The 18110-nt window shown below is 37.1% G+C and overlaps 1 protein-coding gene across 1 annotated transcript in view; it reads right to left on the bottom strand.

Moving 5' to 3' along the window:
• The window catches only part of LOC114658388 (serine/threonine-protein kinase N2-like), a 161818-nt gene that overhangs the window by 88830 nt on the left and 54878 nt on the right, over positions 1-18110 (bottom strand). Inside the window, exon 2 of the mRNA XM_051932786.1 lies at positions 9111-9369. Coding sequence (XP_051788746.1) covers positions 9111-9369 — 259 coding nt within the window. The remainder of the gene's footprint in view (positions 1-9110; positions 9370-18110) is intronic.

The following is an 18110-nucleotide window of genomic DNA, read 5'->3' as shown; positions in this document are numbered from 1 at the left end:
ATTTTATCATTTGTATCATTTTATCATATGTAAAATGTGCTGTGTTCTTTAAGATGTTGGCTTTTTCGTGTCTTTCAATAAAGATTTTCTCAAAAAATACAAAATAAACAAAAGACCACAGACAGTCATTATTGCCATGTTATGAACAAACTTGGGACTATAGTTTATTTTGGATAGAAGGCACAACTATCTAGGCTCAGGGAAAGACCAAGGATTTAATTAAGAAAAGACCCCCAGTGAAGTATTAACATTCAGGCTCACAGTTTTGTGCATTTTAGTACATCAATGCTTATTTTCTGCTGGAATTAAGATCCTGAAAAACTCCACAGATTACAAAATCCTGTACACTGAAGCACTGATTCTCTGGGAAAAATGGAGTTAGGTTCTAGTATGACACTGGCTCGAATTGAGGACTGGAAGGGTGCAGATGTGCTGGCCCTCCACTCTTGTCACTCAAGGCAAGGCAAGGCAAAGAGCCTTCTGCAGGTTCATTTACAGAAACCTTATAACTTATTTCTTCTACAGTCAAGTTGAATCATCTTCTAGGCTCCTCCCAGGGACACATGTTAATGCGAAAGGGCTGATCCAAAGACATTACTAAACTATGCAATCTGTAGTAGCGACGGGCAGTATGTAAAGACGGCGGGGACTTAATCTATGTGAGGATATGATCTAGACATACTGGGAACTTACATGTTCATGTGGAGTAACTGCAAACCCTGATCATCATCACGAATGGTATTCAACAACTCACCAAAAACTCTTGGCACAAGGTAGATGCATGTTTCTCTCTTCAGTTTAGCAAGAGTGTAGCCCCGGACATCTAAGGGCATTAAAGACCTATTATTGCTCAATCTCATGTGTTGCTACTGCATGACAACCTCAATTTTTTTTCTCCTGCATATAGCCATAAATAGGCAATATCAGGTCATGGAATACTGGATAAGCGAATCCATGGGATTGGAAGCCAAGGATAATGAGGATTTACTGTATTTGATTTACCATACTGTATGCAGTTACTCACATAAAACAAAAATGTAATCATCAATAATAAACAAAATACTAGATATAAAAAAAAAGTGTTGATTGGAGTTTATTTTTTACACAGATGCCACCAAGAGAACATTTCTAAACTAAGAAAACACAGAAAAATGAAAAAAACATACATACATTGTTGTTGTATATAAAAACTGCAACAAAGATCAAAGAAAAAAAATGAAAAATGCCTTAACTGTGAGACTCGGAAATCAGTTTACAGTTTAATGTTGTATTCTGCTTCTTTGAGGGCTGGGCAATGCCTTGTATACTTATATTTATACTTAGAAATTAGACAATACAAAATTAAGCAAATTTGAAAATAATGTGTTCTCCTTATGAATTATTTATTTTTAAATGTGACCAAAATGTTTTCTTATAAGCTGTAGAGAAAAGCCAAGAAAAATGACACCTTTTATTGGCTAACTAAAAAGATTACAATATGCAAGCTTTCGAGGCATCTCAGGCCTCTTCTTCAGGCAAGATGTAATATGTAATATGCAAGATGTAGCAAAATTACATCTTGCCTGAATGCAAGCTTTCGAGGCAACTCAGGCCCCTTCTTCAGGCAAGATGTAATATGTAATATGCAAGATGTAGCAAGATTACAACTTGCCTGAAGAAGGGGCCTCAGTTGCCTCGAAAGCTTGCATATTGTAATCTTTTTAGTTAGCCAACAAAAGGTGTCATTTTGCTTGGCTTTTCTCTACATTCATAATGGCTAACACGGTACAACACCCTAGTACTTCTTATAAGCTGGTAAGGCAACAGAGTAGCATCATGGAGGACATGCGTAAAGACACATCGGTAGAGAAAAAGATGATGATGCAGACCAATTAGTTGCTAAAGTTGCCACTCATTGATATGGTGATGGCTGACATACAGAGTTAAGGTATACAGCAGCATAAATAATCGATTCATCATTTCAAACATGAACACATGGACTGTGTCTGTTCCCCGATTGCCAAGAGCATTACTCCAAGAGCAGTATAATAACAGGAGTGTTAAATAGAAGAAATAACATTCAATTTCTTTTCATACAGCCAAAGAAACTGCTCTGGTCAACAATATAGAGAGACAATGTTACAGACAGATGCTGAAGACCACGGACTTCAGGTATAACATACCAGGCCTTAAAATTTACTGCAGACGAGGATCTCCCAAAACTATAAGTTCAGGTTCACAATTAGCTTTCTGCAAAGCTTTTCAAAAGACCTAATTTTGCAACTATGACTGATTTGTAGGCCAGAAGAATACATGAACCCCCTCTCTGAATAGCTATACATTTTATCAAGGATAAGGAGCTGAAATCAGCCCAATATAGTCCAAGATACTTAAAATCAATCAATGACTTTAAAACTGTGTGACAGCAAACAAGATTATAAGTAAGTCCTGTTGGGCAAAACAATGTGTTACTGTCCAAGAACAAGTGTACATTTCAAAGGCTTTTGGCTTAAAATAAACATTAGGCAAATTATTTCTTATCTTAGAAATACTATGTGCACAATAACCAGCTGTCCTTTCCTAATCAGATATATAGTTTATTTAATTAAGTCTCTTCTCTTGAAGTAGGTTAGATGGTTTTATGACAAATTCAATGGAAGGCAAGTTAACAAAACTAAAATTTTAAAGAACCATAAAACTCTAGTCATGCAGCATCATATAGAAAAGAAGATCTTTGTTAATGCATTCCGAATCTACTATATAATAAAACATTAAGATCAGTGTGCCCAGTTTCTAAGACCAATTTGATTGATCAGTTTGGCTTTGGTGATGTGACGAAAGAGGAAGTGAGAGTGAGGCATGCACATAGAAGAAAAAGGTATGAAGAAGCCACACACAGAGTAGTCTCCAAAGACAGAATGTTTAAAAGCAGACAGAAGGTCAGAAAGTTGGCATATTTTTGAACTATTACCTGTCTGCGAAGGGTTCTGTGGCTACCACACTAGTAAATTCTTAATTTAAATGTTTTAAAATAAATTATTAGAGTTGCTGCTTAATACCTTTTAGTCTTCAACACAAAATGATTAAGCAAGTTGTCAGCTGTGGACCAGCCCATAAATTTAGACCCAGATTAGTGGGAATTAATATATATGTTGGTGGTTCAATATCTTACGTAGATGTTTGCTTTTTGTTGTCTTGTTTATGGTTTGGACTAGCAAGAGAACAAATGAATCTTCTGTAATTCAGAGTATGTGAGGTAAGAGAACACCTCTTAAAACTGTAAATGTCGTCATAAAGTTTATATGACTGGCACTAACTTATCTCGCAGGGCACCATAGTACTATTGTCCTCAGAGTTGCCATCAGTGAAACTACTGAATCCAGATTTTGTAAGAGCAGTTATGAAAGCAGCTGTATTGTTAGGCCCAATCGGAAAGGTAAGCAGTAGATGAACTGGCAAATGAAAAAGCCAATGTTGCACTCTACTTGTAGTCCTTCAAGTGCTAGCATAATGTTTGTGCTTTTTAGAATGTGTGTGTGTGTGTGTGAGTGAGAATCAAGTACCTTAATCCACATTGTGCCTAATTTAAATGTTGTTTAACATTTAGTCTCAAAACATTTGATTCAACGAAAAACTTTCACATTCAAGCCATTTTTCATTAAATTAGCAGTTGCAATTTTTTTGGCCATGCTCAGCTCAGTGCGCAAATTAATGCGGGGTAGTTGTGCAAAAACACAAACAACGTAATTAAGTACAAAAAGCCGGATTATGTAGCAAAGTATATATTTGGCCTTTAGCTATGATCTCAAAAATAACTCCACTTTGCAGGAACCCTGAAGATAAATCACTGCTATGTAAGCCACATGAAAGACAAACATTGATTAAAGTATTACTAAGTAAGTTTAGAATTTAGAATTTATAAATAAATATTCACTATACTTTTAGGACAATTTTCCTTAATACTGGCAATACAGAATGTTTTTTTTTTCTCCTCTACCTTATCACGATTCAAAAATAAAAAAAAAATAAAAAATAGAAAAATTTCTTTTTCTTTGGTTATATTCTTGAATAAAAGCACACTTGTTTTGTTGCACCTTATGTGAAAGTGTTTATTTGATATTTGGACTTTAGTTTCACACATTATACTTCACATCAGCATTTTGTCAATTATTACTATAATATGAAAAAAGTTCCTGTTTTAGTTGTGATCAATGTTTTTGCCTCGCATATCCTGTCATTTACCCAGATCGATGTAGACACTGAATACACATGGAATGTATGTATTCCATAACAATGTATCATGTATCCTATGCAATTCCATATGCTTCAAACCCACATAAACAGACTTGAGTTCTGAGAATTTTGTGTCTGACATCAGCGGAGTCGGTGGGGGATGAGATAGCAGGCTGCTTGTGCGGATTGACACATTTGCAAAACAAGGACACTGATGAATAGGTGCGAAGGAATTTAAGGTGGCCCAGGCATTACGACTTTTTTTTTAAAAGGCCCCTGGGATTCTAGCGTTAAAGAACCTACCTTAACACCTAAACAATCTCACTGACCCCAGTCAATGACTTATTACCCTAGTACTGTCCAGATTAATAAACATACCTTTAAAAATATTCTGAGAGACAGAGAGACAGAGACCACAAAAGCAAGTGCAAAAATATCAAAAACCACAAAATCAAAACAATATTCAAATCTACTACCCAAACCTCTGACTCTTCTAATGTTCTTTTGCTCTGTTTATCTAACACTGGCACTTTGAAATTATTTTTCATCATGTTTATCTTGATCAATGGTGCTAACTCCATGTAGAGAAATCCAGTTTACTCATTTGAAGTCGGGCTAATGGGAGCAGCCGAAAGAAGAAGTCGGGCAAGGTTGGCATCACACAGAGAAGTTAGAGATGGAGACAACTAATGTATGTTGGGAGACTTTTTTTTTTTTAAATGCACAGACCCAATGAGTGTAGAAAATGCACACTTTAAGACCAAATTCTGAGTTCCAAATTAATTTGAAAAACACAAGCTGGTCACTGGGGTTGTGTAAATTATACATATTCCCTACAAACTTTGTCTGCCTGACAAAAAGTGTGCTACTGTCTTTAAACACCTGTAAGACATTAAAAAGATTCTTTGACTCCATTTTTACAATATGAATTCATTTACTCATCAGCAAGATGCACATTCTTTGCACGAATGTGCATCTGTTAAATTAATTGAGTCATTTAATAGAACAAATGTTAAAATGAAAAAGGTTTTACAGATATACTGGGTTCGCTTCCCGGGTCCTCCCTGCGTGGAGTTTGCGTGTTCTCCCCGTGTCTGCGTGGGTTTCCTCCGGGCGCTCGGGTTTCCTCCCACAGTCCAAAGACATGCAGGTTAGGTGGATTGGCGATTCTAAATTGGCCCTAGTGTGTGCTTGGTGTGTGGGTGTGTTTGTGTGTGTCCTGCGGTGGGTTGGCACCCTGCCCGGGATTGTTTCCTGCCTTGTGCCCTGTGTTGGCTGGGATTGGGTCAAGCAGACCCCCGTGACCCTGTGTTCGGATTCAGCGGGTTGGAAAATGGATGGATGGATGGACAGTATCTGGAAATACAGCTGTCCTTATGTGCAAACATTCAGACAGGAACTTCCAATGTAACCGCCTTAAAGGTAGTTAGTTACTTGAATAATTATGCTTGCCATTGGGTAATTAAAATGGTTCAGTCAAAAGGGCATCTGATTAGTATAAACTGCTACAGCACCATGTTTTGCCATTTATTAACCAAAGTTCATTGTGTAATGTGGTATTATGAAAAGAAGTTTGACAACGGACATAGGACTTTGATGATATCACTTGTGAGTTATACAGGCAGAAGTGCAAATAATCAAAGATTTATTCTAATTTAGTAAAATGAATTAATAAAATCTTAGACATAAATGGGTTCACAATTACTCATCCCATCACTAAGGAGCAGAAGGATCACAAAAATGTGTAAAAGAAAAATCTAGCTTCATTCTCTAATATATAAAAAGAAGACATTCCATTTTCTTTCTGACAATGGAATTACAAATTTATAGACCATTATATCACATATGGGGGGGGGGGGGGGGGGGGTCTCAAACTGAACTGATTCTGCACACATTAGCATACAAACCTCAACATTAAGAGTGTACTGCTTTACTCGAAACCATTTTCAACATGAACACTGCTTAGGTATCCTGGTGTACTGTCACATCTGGCCACACCACTCAAAAGGAAACCAAAGAATGTGAATTAAAACACAGGAGAAATCACAAGGGAAATGAACTAGAGTCAACAAGTATACCTACTGTCACTCTGGTCTGTGTATGTTGCTGTATTGATTCTGTGATAATGCTTGTGTTGCCTGCCTCATTGTTCTCCTATATACACACACACACACACACACACACACACACACAGAGTCTACCTGATATAGCATTAGGTAATCAAAGATCTGAAGTACCATTCTTCACTAACTAGTATGATTTGCACTCTGTCCACAAAACTGCCTAAACTGTTGCCATACATCTAGTTAGATGATAGATGGTGTTAAGATGCGTGTCTCCAGTCCCTCTGAGTAATCTGAGTGGTCAGTTTGGCTTTGATGCATATAGAGCAGAAAAGGTTAGTCATGTTATCCTTTAAATTACATAATTATAAAGAAGCTTTTTCTCAGTGTCAGCAAGTTTTCTAAGGAATTCACTGAATCCAGCTAAGAGCTGATGAGATCCACCTGATGGCAAAAAAAAGAATGTTCACACATCTTTTACAGTTATCTTTTACCACCTCCACCAATCCAAACCACTTGAGAAGACCAATAGCTACAGCAAAGGTTTTTAACCAATTATAATGATTTAAGCAGAATTAGTTTTGTTTTATTGATATCACTCAATTCTTCATCTTAACATAAAACATTGTAGCATGACCTGCCTAAAGATATAGGTTTGTGAGCTCCTTGAATAAAAATTTGATAATGTAACCTTAAACAAAAGCAACATTGTTAAGAATGTTATACTATCACCTAAATATTGTCTCCCTGAAAATACAAGCTGAAGTAAAAACCTAGGCACGACTTCATCCTCTCACTTGCAAATCAGAGTGTCTCTCCCTCTTTCTTTATGTCACACTTTAAAGTCCATGTCACAGCTTTATTGCTGGTAGCTTGGATTACTGGAATTCTCTGTTCAAGTGTCTCTATAACAAAAGCAGCATGAACAAGCTACAAATTAAAAACATTAATAAAAACCTACAATAAAAAAACCTAAGAGCAGTTTACTGCCATACTGTATGTTTAAGTGCTAGAGCTAATCATTTTATATGGCATTCTTAAGTCCAGTTATCTTCTAAATTTAATGCACCCATTTCTGCACACCTGCTCAATCCAAAATTAGAGCCTGGTAGCATCTGTGTTTTCTCTTTAGTACAACAGAAACTGTGTTGTAGTTTACAGATCTTAAAAAAAATATTTTTTTGCTTACTATAATTTGACAAATGATTATCTAAATAGTAATTTACCAATCTACAGAAACTACTGTAGGAGTTTGGCTTGTCCTGTACGGAAAAAGACAAGGCTCTTGTTCTTGAATCTTCTGCCCAACAGGTTCTTTCCCAAACACATGAGGCAAATTGTCTTTAAAAGCTAAACATTTAGACAATTTCAGAGTAGTTTAATACATTTAGTAATATACAAACAAACTCATCTTGCAAATAGTCTTATGCATACAGTATAATATCAACTGAAAGTAAACAGGGTTTACTGTAAGTTTAAAGGTTTTTAAAAGAACCAAAAAAAAAAAAAACCCACTTTCCAATCATGAAAACTTTCTGCTTTGCATACAATGCTGCTAAAGCTTTAACTTTCTACTATATTGGAAACCGCTAAATAGGTATCCAGAAAGAAGATGAACTGATGGATTAAACAACAATGTCTAAAGTGAAAAATACTGAGTAATTAGAAGCACTTTGTTTCAGATTACAGCTGAGCAGAAAGAGCTTTAGAAAATATTTAATTCCACTTACAAATTTTGAAAAACAGACTCACGTGGGAAGATTTAATCTCTACAGCACATTATGTAACATTACACAATTTTACTGCGCTTGAGTAGCATTTGTGGAAAGTTTGTATTAAACAGAAATAAACAAATTCACTTTTCACCTAGTTAAACCCACATGGACTTTCAAGTATTGAAAGATTAGACACCGCCTTTTGCTCATAAAAAAATATAATGAGCACAAATCACAAAACCTGTGTGTAAAATTACCTACAGTATATCATCATAATGAATAAAAATGAACCGCATATTTGAAAATAAAAGCTACCAGGCATGTAGAATAATTGTAAAATTACATGTATGTAGCTAGTTACTGCCTTCCCTCTATCAGAATGCAGTTTTTGAACAAAAGTGCATATTGTTCAAGTGAAATAATGCTATTTGAATTTCTAAATGATCCCATGTCACGAAAATGCATGGCAATAATACAGGAGGCTTGGTAAGATCATGATACACCTATCATAAGATGCTCAGGCAAGATCTACTATATTTAGTATAACAAGTCTATAAAAAGTTGTCAAAGAAACGGCTTTAAATCCCAAACAACCAAATGACAGAAATAGTTTAATAAGACATATGGATTACAGAGTTTCATAACTGAGCTTAACATACAGAAAATATATGTATGCCAAGATTCCAAAACTGATGAATCAACATTAAATAAAACTGTAGTAAGACTGCATGCAACATAAAGCAGTACAGGTTTTAAATGACCAACTAGGATAAATTTTAATCAAGCAATACATTTGGCCCTATTTATGTCCCAAAAAACCATTTAATTGCTGTACTTTTACTAATTTTAGAAGAAAAAAAAAAAAACTTACCATAATTAAGAAATTGCATTAAAAATGTAAATACTAAAACTTCATCACAAATATGAAGCATCAGAAAAAACTTTCTGAATACTTTCAGCTTAGTAATCCACCAGTAATAAACTTGCTCAGAGAGCAAAGCTGAAGGTAAAACAAACTGATAGACAAGGAGACTTTTTGCCAATTCTTTAAGATCGAACAAAGTGTAAAAATGAACCACTGTGACACTCCATTAACAACAAACAAAATAAAATACTTTACCCAAAAGATCTTCTGGGTCTTTCACCACAATATGTGCATTTAATTCCTGCAGCTCTTGGTGTAATTCCTCTAACTTTTTGTTTGACTTTTTTAACATGTTGTCCACGTATGCCAAACTTTTCTTATCTGTTGTTACTTTTCGAAGATTCTCAGCTCCTTCCTTGATTTTGAGTTCTTTACGGATCTCTCGCTTTATCTGGTCCTTAATCTCATCAAGTTTCTGTTGCAACATTGCATCTGAAAGATCCATGACATCCCCCTAGGAAGGCACAATGACAATGTTACTGGTATTAAACATTTTTCAAAAACATGATTACAACCATATTCAACTAGATCACTACATATCAACTAGTTCAGATAAACTTGAATTCTTATGCTATATTTTAATGTGCTGTACACAAGATCTATACTTTGCTTACACTGCTAAAACTAGAAAATGTGAAACACACATTCATGTATTTTCATGGTAAAGACACAAGGGTGTAAGGGAGTTTGCTCCCATTTACAAACTATAATTCATAATCTATATAAATACAATCATAATACCCTGTCATTTCAATTTTTCAGCTTTGTTCAATGTTATTTTACAGAGGACTTCATTTTAATCCTCAGATAACACCTTTTCCCCGTCCGTCAATCACACACCAAAAAAATATCTGAATCTGTTCTTTCAAAAGTTTTCATGCAGGTCTAATGGTCTAATACTGGTCTAATTATGCATCCAATAATACATAACACTTGGGGTTATTTAAAAAAAAAAAAAAAGTGCATTATTCCAAACAGCTGAGTATATGTTGATGACATTTTATAATTTATATAATTTGTAATTTATATTTTATGTATAATAAAACTGAACAAACTTCAGACCCAGGCTACCAGGCACTTCATAAATTTCATTGGGAAAGGTGGTTGCAATTGAGAGGGTAAAAAATGCATTGCTCCAAAATTAGCAGAGGTGATATTCATGAAATTTTGCCTGCATATTACATGTATCCCAATTTAACATACTGAGTTTATGGTGTTTCACACGTTTTACCAGAAATATGGCTCCTATAGATGAAATAAAAATTGGTAGCTTTGCAAAGCTACCAATTGATATGGCCACAAGCGCAATGTTAATTCATCTAACCCAGCATAGAGTCGTATAGTGTTGATGGAATGGTCACCCTTTTTTTCCCCCCACCATTTGCTTGAAATGCAACAAAGAAACAAAATGCAACTATCCACATAAACACAGGTATTAGTTATTGCCACATTTACACATTCATGCATGCTTTGAGAGCACAATGATGTCAACAACAACGTGATGTAATCGGTTAACTTGTATTGTCATAAATTTCTATCTGGAGATGAAATGATTAATCTTCCATTTCCTAACCTGTGTATGCAGTTCAAGAATATAGGGGGGAAACCACACAAATTCCATGTAGCGTATTTTGGGAAACTGAACACTGAAAGCACTAACAACAACTGTAGCAAGTAAAAATCGAAGAAAGTTTTAAACCTTGTAGCTATTTGGCTTATCTACACTGGTGCATGAAATGTCCTGCTACATTTGTAATTACCAAAATAAGATTGATAGTATTTTAATGCTTCAAAGAATAAGGCACATCTTGATATTAACACAGGATGTGCTGCATTAACGGATATGATTATTCACAGACATACATCCAGTTAGCAGGACTGCCAAAGCAGCATACCTCATGGCTGAGAATGAATCTGCTAATGCTATTTAACCATTTCTTTCATTTTCTGAATTTATAATCCCTAAAATACGATACAGTATCTCACAAAAGTATATAATAAAAATATTTTTGTAAATATTTTATATCTTTTCATGGGACAACACTGAATATATGACACTTTGATACAATGTAAAGTAGTCAGTGTATAGCTTGTATAACAGTGTAAATTTGCTGTCCCCTCAAAATAACTCAACACACAGCCATTAATGTCTAAACCGCTGGCAACAAAAGTGAGTACAACCCTAAGTGAAAAATGTCCAAATTGTGCCCAATTAGCCATCTTCTCTCCCTGGCGTCATGCGACTTGTTAGTGTTACAAGGTCTCAAGTGTGAATGGGGAGCAGGTGTGTTAAATTTGGTGTTATTGCTCTCGCACGCTCTCATACTGGTCACTGCAAGTTCAACATGGCACCTCATGGCAAAGAACTCTCTGAGGATCTGAAATAAAGAATTGTTGCTCTACATAAAGATGGCCTAGGCTATAAGAAGATTGCCAACACCCTGAAACTGAGCTGCAGCACGGTGGCCAAGCCCATACAGCGGTTTAACACAACAGGTTCCACTCAGAACAGGCCTCGCCACTGTAGACCAAAGAAGTTGAGTGTACGTGCTCAGCGTCATATCCAGAGGTTGTCTTTTGAAAACAGACGTATGAGTGCTGCCAGCATTGCTGCAGAGGTTGAAGGGGTGGGGGGTCAGCCTGTCAGTGCTCAGACCATACGCCGCACACTGCATCAAATTGGTCTGCATGGCTGGTGTCCCAGAAGGAAGCCTCTTCTAAAGATGATGCACAAGAAAGCCTGCAAACAGTTTGCTGAAGATAAACAGACTAAGGACATGTATTACTGGAACCATGTCCTGTGGTCTGATGAGACCAAGATAAACTTATTTGGTTCAAATGGTGTCAAGCGTGTGTGGCGGCAACCAGGTGAGGAGTACAAAGACAAGTGTGTCTTGCCTACAGTCAAGCATGGTGGTGGGAGTGTAATGGTTTGGGGCTGCATGAGTGCTACCGGCACTGGGGAGCTTCAGTTCATTGAGGGAACCATGAATGCCAACATGTACTGTGACATACTGAAGCAGAACACTATCCCCTCCCTTCGGAAACTGGGCCGCAGGGTAGTATTCCAACATGATAACGACCCCAAACACACCTCCAAGACGACCACTGCCTTGCTAAAGAAACTGAGGGTAAAGGTGCTGGACTGGCCAAGCATGTCACCAGACCTAAACCCTATTGAGCATCTGTGGGGCACCCTCAAACGGAAGGTGGAGGAGTGCAAAGTCTCCAACATCCACCAGCTCCGTGATGTCATGGAGGAGTGGAAGAGGATTCTAGTGACAACCTGTGAAGCACTAGTGAACTCCATCCATGCCCAAGAGACCTAAGTAGTGCTGGGAAATAATGATGGCCACACAAAATATTGACACTTTGGGCACAATTTGGACATTTTTTCAGTTAGGGGTGTACTCACTTTTGTTGCCAGCAGTTTAGACATTAATGGCTTTACGTCGAGTTATTTTGAGGGGCCAGCAAATTTACACTGTTATACAAGCTGTACACGGACTACATTGTATCAAAGTGTCATACTGTATCTTCACTGTTGTTCCATGAAAAGATATAAAAATATTTACAAAAATGTGAGGGGTGTACTCGCTTTTGTGCAATACTGTATTTAGTGAAAAACTGCACGGGTCATATATTTGAATGGTACACTGTCAAATGTAAAAAATGTAATGCAGTCTCTCAGTTAGGAGTAACTGAATATAAGCAATGTTGGTCAATTTAATTTTATAATTCTGGATTTGTACAAGGACATAGAAAATATAACTCAAATAAGACACGTAGACAATAGCATAACAAAGGAGGTTTTACAGGAATTCTGAAATAAATTAATGCAAATCTGACAACTTTAATATCACATAGGAAAAATAGGACTAAGGAAAGGGAGGAGAAATTAAAAAAAAAAAATGAAAGCAGCAGAAGTCTGACATATGAAGTTTGAATTAAATTCGACTAATTCATTAATATTACTCCTTAGTAAATGTAACCATTCATCCATCCATTATCCAATCCGCTATACCCTAGCTACAGGGTCACGGGGGTCTGCCAGAGCAAATCCCAGCCAACACAGGGCGCAAGGCAGGATACAAATCCTGGGCAGGGTGCCAGCCCACCGCAGTAAATGTAACCAGCTAATATTAAAAATATGAATCTTACAATAGCAGATGTTACAAACCTGATAGAGTAATTCTATAATAAACCAGATTTTAAAACCATGCTGTTAACAAAAACAGCTTTAAAGAGTTTTGTTTAAATGAAAATATCCTGAAAAATCTTGGAATTCAATAAAATTCTTGTTGTAACACTTGGGGAAATCACCATGTCTACCATAAATTAAATTTGAGCCCTGTATTGTATAAGATACTAGCTGATTACCCAGTGGCTTCGCTCACTGAGTGCAAGGGAAAAAAATAAAATGTAGTCTAAGTTATTAAACAGTAAAACATTAACATTTAAGAAGTAAAGATACATTGAGCACTACTGGAGTGGTTTCGGGTAAACTACATTTTAAAGGCGCTATAACACAACAGGTAAGTAGTACTAACAGCAGCTAAAATGTATTTGGATCATTTCTAGGTAGTAGATCCCTTGTGAAAGGCGCTACAAGACCGCTGTGGTATAGAAATTACATTTTGTATGTGATCGTCCAAATTTGTGCCTGTAATTTACTTCTTAAAATAATTCATCACAAAAGCAACCTTGAATGTTGCGGGATTTTAGTGACCAGAACTCACCTTAAGGGACAGTAAGTAGTTTGATGGCGCCAATTACACTCATTCGCAAAGATTTCCACTCTCCCAGGAGCCGACGGGGCACTTGAAGTGTCACAAACAGTGCAAGAAGTTCCTGCTGCCCGAAACTGCGAAGCTCTCGACCCGGCGGAGCAGCCCGACATTCCGCGCCTCCCAACATCCACTTTGTTCTCACAACCCCTCGCCGCTGAAGGCGGTCTCGTCTTCACATTGTTTACAGCTTGGCGCTGTTAAAAAGTAGAAAGACGCAAAGCTGTTTTCCTCATTTCTTCTACTATCAAGTACTGCCAACTATAAAAAAGTTACAATGTGGCAGTTTCCGCGACAGTCACGTGGACGAATAAATAAAACTTCTCTCTGTCAGAACGTGCCTGGCGGCGGACGGCTCAGCGCTGTAGTCCAGCCAGGAGGGCTGGGAGAGGGCGAGGCGGGGCGCACTTCTACGAGATAGATTGGCGTGTTTGTGCTTACTTCTTTTCAATATCAGTAAAATAACTTGCACACAAATAATAATTCGTAAAGACGATATAAAAGAGGGCGTCCACAAACGAAGCAATTAGTTCCTGTATTATAATATGTTCTGTGGTCATACGTAATTTCCATATCACGTGGTCATACATAATTTGTTTCATACGTAATTTCCATATCGTGTGGTCATACGTAATTTCCATTTCATACATAATTTCCATATTGCGTGGTCATACGTAATTTCCGTTTCAAACACGAAAATAATTTTAAATACTGTATATAGATTTATGACAGCCAATACTGAATGATAGCTACGTAACTACATACTTGAAGAATAAATCAAGTTGCTGTTATTGTAAAATCTATAAATACTAACATTGTATTAAAGAAAAGGCCATAATATTGTTCACTTGAATAATAGAGGTAAACTTATTTAAATGAATCAGATTTCTGTTTTTGGCATTGTATTAAACAAGCATTAAAGTATCGTGAAATTTCACTGATATTGGTATACAGAAATTCTGGTATGAACTATTGTATTTAGGAATGTCACAATAACGTAGACCATAATCTCATTTAATGACTTTACTATATTAACATATACTATTTGATATCCCCCACCCCATAACAGAGAGCATGTTTCACTGCAACCCCATCTCTTAACGTATCAACTGCTACAAAAGAAGAAAGCAACTAGTTCCAAGTTCTGTGACAACCTTTGTTTTATCATTCAGAGTTCCACAAATAAAATGTGGAAGCAATGACCAGATTAAACAAATACAAGCACTGGCAAAGTCATGAAAATTTGTAACCAGATTTTTCTTCTTAGGCTGACACTAAATGTACTTTGGAGGTGAAAATCAACATGTGTCATAACACCTAACACGAAGAAATCAAGACTAAAAGTCTTGAACTCTTTAAAAAAAAAAAAAAAAAATCACTTAAACATCCATATTACTAACCGAGAATGCTAAACCGGATGATGGACGCAGGCACATCCGGCAATGGGCCGTAGCTGCAAAAAGACGTACTGCGCAGGCGCAAAAAGAGTCCGCGAGGGTTGGCTGAGGAGCCGAGAAAGGCGGATAAAAGAGGGCGAGAGAGGCGGATGAGGGGCCGCGAGAGGCAGACAAGACCACAGAAAAAAGGAGTGAGCACAGGAAAAATTGAGAAATGAGGCGCAAGGAGCACCGAAAAAAGGAAACGGCACATAAAAAAGTATTCAAACGCAAGCAAAGCACGAAACACATTGCACACGAAACTAGACCCAAAAAAAAAAAATTAAAAAAAAGAGGCTCGCGCACAACAGCAATGCACCCCGCCCCCTACAGGCACCGGACGGGACACACACCAAGAGGGGGATTCAACAAGCCCATGGAACACAAAAAAAAGAACACAAAACCACCCCACAGACCCTACAAGCAAGGGACGGGACACACACAAAGAGGGGGATTCAACAAGACACAGGAACACAAAAAGAAAGAAGACGCTCGCGCGACAACAATCCTCAACCAACACCCATCCCCCCCCCACACACACACACACACACACATCCATAAGAAGTGACACCCAAAGCCACATATTCTAAAGTGAACATCAACACCTTCACACTAGACAGCATAGGTGTCAGCATTGGTGGATCTCCTTACAATAAAGCACTATTAACCGTTCAACTGCAGAAAAGGAAACATATTAACAGTGACTGCAATCCTCCTTATTAGTTATCCATATTTCGCATGCTGAGAAAGAAACAAGTCATGAATACACGGTCACGGGTACAAAACGAAAAGGAAATGATAACAGGAACAAACACACGAACACGAAAGAAACAACAAAATAGACGGCTATGCAGCATAGGTGGATCTCATTACAATAAGGCACTATTAACCGTTCAACCGCAGAAAAGGCTCCATATTAACAGTGAGTGCAATACTCCTTATTACTTATCCATATTTCTAAAAGAAAAAATGTCTCGACTCCAAAAACGCAAAGCTCAACTAAAGCTTCTAACTAACGATGTACCTAAAAGTAAAAACTTTATGAACTGCATTAGATCCTACAATGGTTCATTTGCTTTTGCATATACCGGAGTAAATATCAGGCCACCAAAAGGCAATGGCCCATACTACTTTCGCATATGTGCACAAATACTGCATCGCATTGGAACAGTGCACCCTGAAACAAATCAACAACGCAAATATGCACAAATCTACATCCTAGATCCACATTACGCAAACTATCAATCAAAGTGCTGCATCGCAACAGGCACGGATTCAAAACGAAACACCTCCCGTCTCAGACATACGTTAACGGCAAGGAAGGCTACAACGGGCTTCTCACACAGCACAAGCAAATCGAATACAGCTACAAAACAACACGTCCCAAATACTACACATGCAACAACGCGCATCTCAAACAGCACAAGCAAAACATACACCAGGAAAATTCATTCGGATTAATGAATGTCATTTGCAATCATTGTCATTCAGTTCACTTCCCTGAAGAAACAACTGGCAATACAAGTTATACATTTACACGTCGTTGTCAAAAGGGTCAAATTAGACTGCCTTCTTTACATTCATATACTGAATATCTACAGAGGCTTATAACTGACAATGTACCTGAAAGTGAAATCTTTATCAACTACATTAGATTCTACAAATCGGTATCCACTATGAACATTAACGGTGGCACTGCACGTGACATCCGTCTTGAAAAAATGTTGTTTATTGATGAATGTTCAATGGCATGAAGTCACTTACTCAAGACCATTCATAAACTTCTACAAACGTTTATGAATAATAATCTTCGATTTGAAGGAAAGGTACTTTTATGAGGAGGAGATTTTAGACAGTGATTAGCTATTCTTCCAGATGCCATGCACTCAGCTATTGTTCAGTGCACCTTAAAATATGCAGACAATTGGCATTGCTTTCAAAAGATACAGTTAGTAAAAAAGATACGATGTCCAGAACCAGATCATAACAATTGCTTATTACAACTGAGAGATGGTACACTCACCAATACAGCTGGACTTCAGCCACATATTACAATTCCTCAAGCCTTTATCTGCGACGACTTAGTTACAGAGACATTTGGAACAGCAATCTCATTAGACCAAATGCCCCTTTTAACACAACGCACTATATTATGTCCAAAAAATATTAATATGGAAAACATTAATACCCAAGTCATTCCATTACTTCCTGGAGAGACACAACTCTTTCTAAGCTCTGACAAACTTGACTCTGATCACAACAATAACCATCTTAAATGACCTTACAAGTTCTGAGCTGGAATTACCTTTTACACTTAAACGGCGTGTACAAAGAAATTTTCAAATAAACCTTTACACTGTGCCACACACTTTATTGTTTGCTTTCTATTTGCATCATCTACACCGTCACACTATTCTATATCTCATTCATACATCACGCTCTTTGTGATTCCCAACACCAGGGGTTGGCGAGCGAAGCGAGCAGGGGGCGGAGCCCCCTAGTATGCTATATACTGGAGCCTAACTTCAGAACTCTTAGGATAGAGGAGGAGGAGACTCAGTCTAAAGCATGGGTGGGTAAGTTAATATTCCATGAGATGCTCTTAAGAAGAGGATGTTAGGAGTTAGCTAAGGAAAATTTTTTTTTTTTTAAAAAATCAGATTAGACCATAAGTTTTATCATTCAAATATGAAGTCTTCACCACTTTCACATAGATGGTGTGTGTTTTTAGATGCATGCCTTTGTCTTGTGTGTACATTTTTTAAGATACAGTTTTGAGAATGGTGATTTTACCAGCAAAATATTTGTAAGGCAGAATTTTGGATGTGCACAAATCAGAATTAACAGCATCATTTACAAAAGTGAAATAAAGATGTTAGTGGACAGTGCTCTATAAGCCCTCCATAAATAGAGCAACAGCCAATTTAAAATATTACAAAAGTTTTTTGCTTGATTTTAGACTGTACATGACT

This window comes from Erpetoichthys calabaricus, chromosome 10 (assembly GCF_900747795.2).
Source record: "Erpetoichthys calabaricus chromosome 10, fErpCal1.3, whole genome shotgun sequence".
Taxonomy (NCBI): Eukaryota; Metazoa; Chordata; class Cladistia; order Polypteriformes; family Polypteridae; genus Erpetoichthys; species Erpetoichthys calabaricus.
This window is presented reverse-complemented; position numbering and strand designations above follow the sequence as displayed.